General features: G+C 37.4%; 1 protein-coding gene across 8 annotated transcripts; it reads right to left on the reverse strand.

Annotated features, from left to right (window-relative positions):
* Positions 1-393: 393 nt before the first annotated feature.
* DTWD1 (DTW domain containing 1) lies at positions 394-10,350 on the reverse strand. 8 transcript variants are annotated; one of them, XR_005823316.1, is made up of 7 exons: positions 10,218-10,350; positions 9,689-9,873; positions 7,907-8,211; positions 6,743-6,886; positions 5,203-5,476; positions 4,241-4,365; positions 1,472-1,695 (listed from the first exon to the last, which is right to left on the reverse strand). XR_005823316.1 is itself a non-coding variant. In XM_040570082.1 (6 exons), exons 2-6 carry the CDS (start codon positions 9,762-9,764, stop codon positions 1,466-1,468), a joined length of 1,029 nt encoding a protein of 342 aa, XP_040426016.1. In that variant the 5' UTR covers positions 9,765-9,873; positions 10,218-10,350; the 3' UTR covers positions 394-1,465. The 8 variants fall into 8 exon arrangements, 7 of the variants coding, with proteins under 7 accessions (XP_040426016.1, XP_040426020.1, XP_040426021.1 ...); XM_040570082.1 differs by lacking the exon at positions 4,241-4,365 and having other exon boundaries at positions 394-1,695; XM_040570086.1 differs by lacking the exons at positions 4,241-4,365; positions 9,689-9,873 and having other exon boundaries at positions 394-1,695; positions 10,218-10,342.
* Between the last annotated feature and the right edge of the window lie 1,433 nt (positions 10,351-11,783).

Below are 11,783 nucleotides of genomic sequence, written 5' to 3' on the forward strand. Positions count from 1 at the left end.
GAGGAAAGCAATCAAAGACTTTGGAACTTTTGTTTAAAAATTATTATTATTATTATTATTATTTTCCATCTGGGTCACTTTGACAAGATTTAGTTTTTCTTCAGTAACAGTATTCCAAAATATTTATCCATCTTATATTGTACCTGTAATCAGACATTTTTTGCTATCTTAAGGTTAGAATTTTTACCAACATAAATTTTTGGCAGAACATCCATGATAAATTTAGCATGATAAAATGTATTGATACAACTCTACTTGTAAAGGTGTAACTTAGCTCTTTTACCTCTGCCGGCATTACCTGTACTGATAGAGCCTGGCAAAGGCGCGCACACGTAATTACATTCACACACGATAACTCTACCAGCAGTGCTACACATACCAACCAAAATTAAATCAGCACAATTGAAGTTTTATTTATGCTGTGCAGATTTGCACTATTACTGCAAAAGAAATAACACTGCAGATTCGCGGTCTGCCTAATTTAAGGAAGTCCTGTCAGAAATGTTGCGGTCAGAACCACTGTCTCTCATATTTCTTGTCCCTGTAAATAACTTTGGCTTAGGTCCTGCAAAAATATCTACATTTTCAGGTAACTCCAACAATGCAATGAGCCCTTTCTGCTGCTTAGAATACAAGCATGTGGCTTCTACAAAATTTTACTATGATATGCCATAATGACAGAGGTTAGTGTTTCCCAAAATAATAATGTCTTTAATAATCTTACTTAATAAAAACTTAAATTCTGTTTGAAGAAGCCTAAAATTATACAGAAGTTGAGAGTACTCTTAATACAATGGTATGTGGATGGCAATACAGCAATCATGCACTGTGATTTGTGTACACACGCACAATAATGTTTAAAGAGATGGCTCTTTTCTATTACTAGAACAATTTTCCAGAGTTAAGTACATCATCACAAAGTACATCAATTATACTCCATTCACTTAATGTTGCCTTTCATTTTTCTGCTGTTCCCTAACCCCAATTAAGTATCATCCTAATCATTTCAGTAGGTTTTTAATGTTACAAAACTGAAATCAGACTTACTGGGTAAAACACACAAAGCATCTAAAACAAAATTAATAATAAAAAGCTAGCATGATAATTACTTTTTTTTTTTACGGTTAGGGAAATCCTTATGGGATGAGGGCCAAGTACTCCAATCCCCATCTCATGAAATACTCTCATTGTGATTAGCAGATGAGGTCTGAGCTTCAAACACAGTAGTATTTAGTAAAGCATGAGTGTTTTAAGTAATTTTAATCAGACTGCTCATCTAAGTAGTTCTACAGTCTTGTGTGTATGACATGAGGTCTTCAGCTTGCTTTTGGAGCAGCACTATACCTATTTCTAAGAGTACAATCTATTTCCACATTTCAGTAAGATAAAAATAGTTACATGTGTTCAGTTCATTACAAAAGAAACAAAATGAAATGTTGTTACCTATAGACAGAGACATCTTAATTTATTCTTTTCCTTTACAACACTTGGCATTTTTAATCAATGAGTACATAAATGAAAAGAAAAAAAGCAGATTATCATATTGTCCCTTGTAGTTCTCTTTCAAAACCTCCTGGTGATAGTCCACAAAGAAGTAATAAATTGCTTCTATCGTGGAAAGATATGTATCTGGCTTTCCTTTCTGATGACGCCAAAAGCAAGTTTTCCTTGTTTTCAACTCAATTTGTAGCAACCCTGTTAAGAAAAAAAACTGATACATTAGACAAAATGGATTGGTAGACAGGATGTCAAACAAAGCCTTCAGTTCTTCTGGTTTTGGCTTTGCTGCTAACCTGCTAGATGCCTTCATGCAAATAATTTCCCTCCCTCTACTGTCATTTTCATTTGAAAAATAGGGGTGATAATTTTATCCTTCCTCATGGACCACTTTGAAACTCGATGAAAAAGTGCTGTAAAATCTAGGTTACAGTCCCCAGATTTGCAAGTAAAACTTACAGGATATTCTTTTGCTTCTTTCAGCCTCACAGCATTTAGGAAACTGAAGTTTGGATGCAGAGTCTGATCAGATGGCAAAAGTGAATCTCACACCTACAAAGACTTAGTATTCATAAAATGATTAACTTCATCTCTTGCAAAGTTAGTAACTTTCAAGTGTAAAACAATCTCTAACTGTCAGTTTTGCTGAACTCAGAGGAATATCTGTTTGCTAAACGCCAGATTCTTGTAATTAATGTTTGTTAAATAACTGTAATGTCCCTGGGACTACTCAGGAGAAAGAATGACAGAATCTGGTCATTAATTTTATTAGAAACTAAAAGTATTTCCACTTGAGATGAAAGCAGGAAATTTGGTGTCTGTGTGGCATATGAAATTTTTTTTTATCTACTGCAGTCTGTCTGTAAATGTTTTTATTAATCAGATGAATTTTAAACAATTATCTTCATTTTTATGCTCCTTAAAACGTGTAAGCTATTTAAACCAAAAAACACTTTAATGTGTAATCACTCTGCATACAGGGTGGACAATGAGATTATAAAGAAATAGCATATACACCAGGCAATAATAATATAATTGTGTTATAAAATTTATCTTTTTCTAAACATTAAAATCAGATACAAAGTCATGGGGTGGTTTGGTATAAGTAATAGTGTAAGTAAAAACATTATGGTCTGTGCTTGCAGGTTATAGACAGGTAAGTTTGGACAGAAGTTTCAGTAAAGTCCAAATGCAAAATAAGGTAGTCTAATCATTGCATCTTAGTATACTATACATATGTATTTAAAATAGTAATTATATTTGTTGTTTGTTTCCCTAAAAAGGTTTCATTGATTGCCTTTCCTTACTTTGAATAAGGGTAGCCCTTATTCCACTATGCATGAAGGAAAAAAAGTGAAGTCTCAGACCTAAAAGTGAAAACTTTCATAGAATCCAGTGAAGTTTCCACTTTAACAGCAGTGAACTAAATTTAGGGGATGATTCCTCAAGTATAAATTCCCACCTATTTGTGGTTTGAATATAAACATAGCTTCAGTGAAGGCAAAACCACTGATGCTACTGAATGTAACAAATGCACGATCAGTTACTTTCAAACACAGAATTCTAGGAGTTTTAGGAAAAAAAAATTTAGAGGGGGTTAAGGGTTACAGTTTACTAAGCATGTTTCTGTCATCTGTACTGTATCTGTATAGCCAAAGGCAATGTTTTCTTATAAACAATGGTTGTTCATAAGAAAGTTTAGACTACTGGGGAAATCAACATGTTGGTTTTGCGTTTTTAGCAACCACATACTTTAAGCTGATTAGAAATGAATGTTTCTGTGAATCTGAGATCAAGCAAAATGGTAATACCTTTAAATCTAGTTAGAGACTGAATATAACCTAACTTCCTTTACAAAATTATTCTCCTGTGTCTTCTAGCAGGCAATACCTTTTCGAGAGATCTTCCACATTCCCTTAAGCCTCTGTTTTTTCCCCTATGCTGCATCCTATTATCACAAAATAGTCCCTGTGCTCCCTCCACTATAATAATAACAATGCTCACAGTTTTGTTAATCCTGCATTAACCATACTTAGTCACTTATTTTACATCTAAGAGACTTATCAACGAAATGCATGTAAGTTGTAAGGTTTTCGTATGTGCTGAAGCCTCTGAGCCTTCAGTCACCTCTTTGACCCTACAGCTTGTATACAGTGGACTGGGACATTCACTAGTTCAAGAAACCCCAGTGCTGGCAAAGGCTACCATTTTATTGAAGAAACGAAAGCAAGCACAGAAACTTAAAAAAACAAACAACAAAAAAATAGATCTATGATTCAGCCTTGTACAAGGGAATAAGCTAATAAAGTAAGACATTTTGCTAATACAAAATGAATCAAATTTACAGAAAAAATACCACAGCAATCTGTTCCTGTAACAGCCATCTTGATGTTGCCAATATGCTTCATCACTCTCATGAGAAAGTAATCATTAACATTAGATGCAACTGTTCCTCTTCTGGTCTAGTGATCATTTGTAATGAAATAATCAATCCTAGACATTACCAACTTTCAAGTATTTCCTGCTTTTAATGCAACTGGGTTGGTTTTGGTTTCTAAAGATACATTATACCACTTTTCCAAGAAGATACAGAAGTATTTTTTGTCCAAGTTTTTAAGGCTATCTGATTTTAAGATTAATGGACTCAATTGCTTTCTCTTGCAGTACAATTAGCTAGATTTACTTCATATATGAATGCAGGCTTACAAACCACAAGGCTTTTCTTTACATTTTCTTGGCTTACTTCACAAATGTTTCCATCCAGTACTTCCTGTAACTTCATCTGTTTGAATAAGTACTGTAATCACTTTTTATTTGGAATTATGAACTTCAATACATAAGGAATACTTTGCTGGATGATGACTTCATTTGGAAAAACGACAACAGTTCTCTTTTTCATGTATATACAACACAGCTTATGCCTGGGAAAACCCTGCCATCTTGGAAGGCAAAACTGTTACCTCTAAAAGGAGTATGAACGCAACTTATGTCCTGTACGACAGACACTAAGTGGTAATAAGCAATGAATATGTAGGCTGTGCACACTACATATACCCGGGTAAAATTTTCCCCTGGGGGTGGATGAGAGACTGCCCTCCCCATCCAGCCTGGCCTTGAACAATGCCAGGGATGGGGCATCCACAATTTCTCTGGGCAACCTGTTCCAGTGCCTCACCACCCTCACAGTAAAGAACTTATTCCTAGTATTTCATCTAGGTCTACTCCCTCTTCAGTTTAGTTACCCCCTTTCCCATCACTACACTCCCCGACAGAGAGTCCCTGTCATCTTTCCTGTAGTCCCCTTTTAGGGACTGGAAGGCTGCTCTCTCCAGAGAGACTTCTCTTCTCCAGACAGAACGACCCTAACTTTTTCAGCCTGTCTTCACAGAAGACAGTGTTCCAGCCCTCTGATCATTTTTGTGACCATCTTCTGGACCTGCTCTAACAGGTCCATGTCTTTCTTGTGCTGGGAGCCCCAGAGCTGAATGCAGTGCTGCACATGGGTCCCACCAGGGTAGATCAGAGGGGAAGAATCACCCCCCCCCGACCTAAGGGCTACACTTCTTTTGACGCAGCCCAGCATACGATTGTCTGCATTTATAAGATTTATATTATTTGTTATCATTTTCATATCATTTATGATTTACATACACAGGTACTTCATTTAACCATGTCCATAGCAGTAACTACTTATTTATTTATTACCTTGAAGTCGTTCATCAGTTATTATTTTGTTAGTTTGATTCCAGGTACTGTCAATAAATATTATTTTCTTCAGTCCAGTGCTTTCATTCCTGTTGCTTGCGATACATTCACTTAGATTTTTTTCTTCTTTAGGTTCTATTTTTGCTTGCTTAAGAAACGGCTCTCTGGAACAGTCATCGTCATTGTCACAAACAGCCTTCTTACTGTATTTTTGGAGATGGAAAGCAATGTCTTTTACTGAAACTGAATTGGGGCCAGGAAAGATAAGCGCTATCTAAATGAAGAAAACAAAGAAATCTCAGTATTACCAAAATCTAGTATGCTAATAGAACACCAGGAATTGTTTCACTGAAGCACTGAAACATTACGTCCCCACCCACAAACATTTAAGTAAGTAGAAGAGGAGAGTATCTTTTCAAATATTTTAATATTTTAGAAATATTTTATCTTTTTTTAATCTAAAAGGATAAAGGATGGTATTAAAATAAAGAATAAAGACATAAATCTTTAATTAAATGTCACACCTGTGCCTTTAGTACCAATTCTAATGCTTCTGCACAAAAGTTTTTTCATCAAAGACAATGAATGGTGTCATATCTGAAGAAGCTCAATTTCATGTGTTGCTGCAGTATATGGGGCAAGAAGGCCATAAAGAATAGTTTCTACCTTGATTTCATTCACAGATTTTAGATCAGAAGAAATAATCACTTCTTTCCTTCTGTCTAATGTAGGTCCCACAAATACTTTACAACAGAAAGTGATTTGCTTTACTTCATTTTTTTTCCAGTAGCTTCTTGTGGCATTCAGAATCTGTGGCTTGGAAAGCCTGGAATATGAAGTCACTGCAGTCTCTTCTCATTTTTGCCTGCCTTCTCCATTGTTCGTTCTGCTTTTCTTTTTTTTTTCCATCTCTCTACCTCTGTACCACCTATTCCTTCCTTGATGTCTCATTCCTTGAGGAAAATAACATCTCTTTGAGATACATACACTTTTTTCCTTTTCATGTAGTCAAATAATAATGGATTGGATGTGTAAATCTTAAATTTCAGATTAACTTCAATTTAAATTAGCATATAAATCCAAGTTAATATCTCACTTTTTTTCAGGCTCTATGCCAGCTGTGATAGACAATATTACATTTGGTAGTTTTTTTCTATAAATAACAAATGTTAAAAAATTAAGGAAGTTTAAGTCTGGCAGATGCTAAGTATGATAAGCAGAACACCCAACTGAATATTTTCATATGTCTGTGTAAAATATTTCTTATAGTATGCAGCAAATCAAATTATCCACTAATTAAGGCAATGGACATAGGAAATCCAAGGTAGTTAGGTGGTGCTACAGTAGTTCCAAGCTTTGGAGGCCAGTCCATAACTATTATACATTTGCAGGCTTTGAGTTGCTCAAAATGGAGGGGACTGGATTAACAGAATAGTGCTTCCCTTCCAGGTGAGTGTAATATCAGCTGCAGGAGGAAGTGCATAAGATACCTCTGTATTTCCCCAGCACAAACCCTTGTTATTTATATGGAATTTCTTACTTCATGTCTTTTTTCTTTGTATTCTGGAATGCAAGGGTATTTATAGATTGTAACATCATCAGGTGCCAGGAGCTTAGCATGCACAGCTGTGCTTTTGCCATCTGTTTCATTTGGGTGTTTAATAATGTCAATCTTCAAAGGTAACTACAGTAAGAAAGAAAAATATTTATGATCACATATGTATACACAAAAGCTTATACAAAATCCAGGAGAAATCCTATGGGCATGTAATTAACGTATTTCCTTTAAATAGTTTTACCATGATATTTTTTTTAGTCAATTTAGAACTAAACTAGAGAAAGTGACAAGACTCACTTGTTACTTTCTCTCAATTCGTATAAATACCTAAGTACACAATGAATGCAATTTTGAATGCTGCAACAGTAGTGTGGTTAAAAGCCCTAGAAATAGGATCAAATGATAAACAAAATATGGGCTTAAGTTTAGCAATATAATGGCCCTAAATATGAATACTCATCTGTATTAGGTATTCACCTTATCACAAAAATGGCCATTTAATTGAAACACACCTAAAGCCAATAGCTCAAATTTCCATAGTACTTCTAAAGTTCTTCCACAAAGCTTTCAGAGTAGTGTCTTCAAAATGCATTTTAGTTCCTAAATGATTTTGGAAAATGTATCTCTATCACCTTTGATAGTTTCCCCAAATATTGTAACTGAAGACTGTTATGCTTGTTTATATTTTAAGAGCGGTTATCTGAATTATAACCATGACATTTAGATATGCCTTCTAGCACACATGTAACATTTATTCTTGTTTATGAACAAATAACACTTACGTTCACAATACACTGTGTTCTGGCCAGTGTTCTTATAAACTGAAGAATGAAGGTAAAGAAACTTAAAAACTAACTATAAACAGCCATTTGCATGAGAGGCTGAGTGACTTCAGCTTATCTTCTATCTATTAGGTACATAAACATTTATGGGAAGAGTGGAACATTGTCAGCGCTTGTACATGTAATTCCTCAAAAACAGTAATTTTATCTAACTGTAGCTTGTTCATATATGACCACTACTGTGTTAAAGATTACTGTTCATAAAGATTGAATCAGAAAAGAAATGGTCAGGGACAGTCTGTTCTCCGTCCCTGGTAACTAAAAGGCACAAGAATATTAGAAAAGATGCATAAGAAATATTAACCTTCACAGTCGGAATTTCTTTGGTAGGGACAGTTTCAACAGGAACAAAGCATGTATAACAATAAAACATCCTTGAACTATTGCATCGTGGGCATTTTGATCTCCCACTTTTTTTTGCGTTTTCAAGTACTTCCTGTGATGCCAACTGTAATTGTTGAAGTGGGTTATCTCGAAATGATGATGGAGTCTGCGATTCTAGACTTTCCAAACATTCTCTATTTCTTTTTGGTCCTTGAGAGTTTTCTTCATTTAAAAACTTAGATGAATTTAAAGACATGCTTAGCTGAAACAGACGATATGATGTACCTGTTAAATAAAAATCCATTATACTATGCACAAATTTATAGGAAATGATTCTATGTGATCCTACTTAACAAAAAAATACTTAAAGGTACTTTCCATAACAGAAAAAAAATAATCATCTGGTTCAGTAATTATAGTACCAAGAACTTCAAACAGATTTCAGGAGAGCATAATGTACTAGAAAGAACTTGAGCTCCGTGTTCTTAATGTACATACATTCATAATTTTACCCAGATAACTAATTCTATTCACTTAACTTGTGCAGAATTATATTTTTGTTCTGTTGATAGGATCTGTCTAAAAGCTTGTAAAAGCACTGGTTGACAATTGTTACCTGCATGAGCAGTTCCATTACTTATCGGCATGATTACTGACAAGGAATTAAATGTCTACAGGACAGAAAGCCATAAGAGATAAGTTAACTATACAGATTTGGATCTCTATGCTGAAATTTATTGTGCATGGGCAGGCCAAACTACCTGAATGAAATCCCTCTTGACAGAGCTTTGTGAGATAAAAGAAGCTTTTCAGGAGCAAGGCTTGAGGCTGAAAAATTTTTTGCAAAAGCAAACACATGGCTTTGGTACTCCATATCCTAGATAGTAAGTGCTGACAGTATAGATTCATTCTGCAGGTTCATATTGATTTAATAACACTGACAGAATAATTTTTTTTGAGGCTTTCTTCATGACATTGTCTCACCCTTTGAAGCTGGCATAACATTTTCTCTGTGTGCTCCGAATAACATATCAGAAGCTCGACCGTATACCTGATCCAGGTGGAATCAGTATTGCTGTGTGCAGAGGTTTGTGTTCGCAGGCACAGCTTTAGTGAAACCCTTTTGACTAGGTTACTCAAGGTCCTCCCTGGTCTTCAAAGCAGTCCACATTCATGACCTTTAGCAGCCTTCAGTAGTTATAAACTGCCTTCTGCACTTGGTGCTGCACCACTTACAATGAAAGCAGTAATCCCTCATATTTGCTTATGGCTACTTTAGATTGCCTTTTATGTCAGGAATCACACTTGTGAAATGATCTAACAAAACAGTTATGCTTAACAAAAACAAACAATAATTCCTGAGATGTGATCCAAAATGAATTGTTTAGATAAAAACAAATGTAATTTACTTGAAAAACAACAAAGACAAAATAGCTAACTTCCATTATAAATTTAAATTAACTAATCCCAGAAAAATTAGTTGCTATTTTCTGATAAAATTAAATACTTATGCGTGCTTTGGTATCTCCCCCTGCCCCACTGACAAGCTTTAACTTTTGAAAGATCAGAGATGGCCATTCCAATAAACACCAAATCCAATAAGCATACAGATTCCTTAGTGCAATTTGCTTTTAAGTATCTCAGAGAAAGCCAAGGGAGAAATATCCACTATGTCTCAGTGATAGCTTGCTGTGCCTCTACTAACATGTGTAATTATCCTCAAGAAGCAAAAAGGCCCTGTAGTTTGACAGGCATTCCCTACCTGCAAACCGATTCTTTTCAATAGGATGCCTTACAGAACTGCAGTGTTTAATTATGATGCCCCAAAGCACCTTCATTATTGCTACTGACAAGAGCTGTGCTGCTGTAATGGCACGGGAAAACCTTTGTTGTCTCAGAATAATAGCTGTTCAAAAAGTTACTGCAGTATACGTACAGCAGACTTCTCTAAAGGTGGAAAAAAAAGAAAAAGAACAAGACAGCAATGCAGTTTACACCACCTGTAAGATCCAAATTCTGACTGAGAGAGAAAGTTGCAAGAATGCAAATAACCATTCCATCTGTAGTTAACCTCCAAAACCCGGGAAATATCACTTGCGGGGGGGCTCCCTCCACATCCCGCTTGCAATTCGGAATTTAACTCTCGCAGGTTTTTTGCCACCGCCTCCCCCGGCCCCGCGGAGCCCGCAAAGGCCTCGGAGGGCGGCCGCGGCCTGGAGCTGCCCCACGCCGCGCTCCCTCCCCAGTCCCGGGCGGCGAGGCGAGGGCCTCGGCCCCGCGGCGCTCCTCACCCGCGCAGGGCCCGGTCCGGCCCCGCTCCGCGCCTCGCCGCTCCCTCCGCTGCGGCCCCGCGCGGCCTCCGCGGCCCCCAGAGGCCCCGGAACGAAAGCGCCGGGCTGCGGCCGCCGCGGGGTGCGGGGACGGAAGGACGTGAGCGGCAGGGCGGTGGCGGGGAGCGGTTGCTAAGGGGCCTTAGCAACGGCACGCGCGGGACTGTGGGCAGCGCAGTCTGACTGACTGACTGTCTGTCTGTCTGTCTGACTAGCTGTCTGTCTGGCTCACTGACTCCTTCCCACATAACCGTCTCCCCACCGCGGCCTGAAGGCGCGAGGTCTTCGCACACCTCCCTGGCCCTTCAGCAGGCTCCAGCTCAGGGCTTTTCCCCGTTTGTGAGCAGCAGCAGAGCGGGACCATCTTAGCAGCCCAAACACTGAGGTGTCACTTTTAACGGCCAGGCCTCCTGCCATGAAAGGGCTCTGCCGCGTTTCTATGTTTTGTGCCAAAAAAACCGTGAACAGAAACCACATCCCATTACCTGCAGGGAGGGAGTATGCGTTTTTCTGCTTGTTTTTATTCCAGGGTTTCGCACCCTCTATGAAATTGACGCCCTCGTTTTAATCGCCTTGAGGTGGTGTCTCCAGGGGAGGCTGTACTGCCCTGTGGGCTCTGGTTGCTCCCTGGCACCACTGTTTGTGGTGGATGTTGGAAGGTTTTTGGTCCTTTGTTAAATCCAGGAAAGCTAGTTTACTTTGCGTTTTTTTTACCCTGAACTTTTTTCACCTAGTGTACTTAATTCGTACTTGTGGTTGACACCAAGCACTGAAGAATTTTGCTGTGGTATTTCTTTTTTGTTGTTTTACATCTTTCTCTGAACGGGACTTGGGACCTTTTCTGTGGAACTCCTTGACCTGATTAAGGATGTTGCTCTACAGTAATATCCAATATTCTGTGTTTAGTAACCGCATTTTTAGGTTGAAATGACTGAACTAAAGCAGTAATTTCGGTATAGAGAATATTTCTCTTGACTCAGTCAAATAAAGTCTGTGATATATTAGTTATAATAGCCTTAGGGGAAAAAATTAACATTATAGGCAGATTTTATGCCAAACTTTGATCTCAGTTACACCTCTAAAACCTCACTGACCACAGTGGTATCACATTCAATGGCAGAGGATATCTACCAGAATTCTGTTATTTGTTTTGCTTTGAGTTGATTTGTTTTTCATGCTAGCAGTATGTAATACATTGCAGTAGTAAGAAAAAAGTCTACCTTTCATGATGCATATATTTTTTTCTTCTCATGCTGTGACAACACCTCTTGATGTGCAGTTGTTAATTATGTTGGAATGACAAAATGTTTGACACAAAGATGATTTTTGCAATAGCTTCTAAAATTCTTGCTTGCCAAAATTATTTATAGTAGGTTTTACTAAACGTCCTATTTCCTAGTTTGCTTAAATGATTTCTCTGGATGGTTAATCCAGAGAGGAACTTTTTGGGAACAACAGAGCTCATCATTTAAAGGCTGGATCTGAAATCTGAATTACTGCTTTGTATTTTATACTGTGCAGTTATGT

Source organism: Cygnus olor, chromosome 11, assembly GCF_009769625.2.
Source record: "Cygnus olor isolate bCygOlo1 chromosome 11, bCygOlo1.pri.v2, whole genome shotgun sequence".
In the NCBI taxonomy this organism is placed as follows: Eukaryota; Metazoa; Chordata; class Aves; order Anseriformes; family Anatidae; genus Cygnus; species Cygnus olor.

What these genes read in the sequence shown, in the direction of transcription:
- DTWD1 (XM_040570082.1), bottom strand. Translation starts at nt 9,764, where the DNA reads ATGAAGGTGCTTTGGGGCATCATAATTAAACACTGCAGTTCTGTAAGG. An exon ending in AAGAAATTCCGACTGTGAAG is followed by an intron (nt 6,887 to 7,906) that starts GTTAATATTTCT and finishes TTCTTACTGTAG; the next exon opens with TTACCTTTGAAGATTGACAT. An exon ending in AACTGATGAACGACTTCAAG is followed by an intron (nt 1,696 to 5,202) that starts GTAATAAATAAA and finishes TTTTCTTAACAG; the next exon opens with GGTTGCTACAAATTGAGTTG.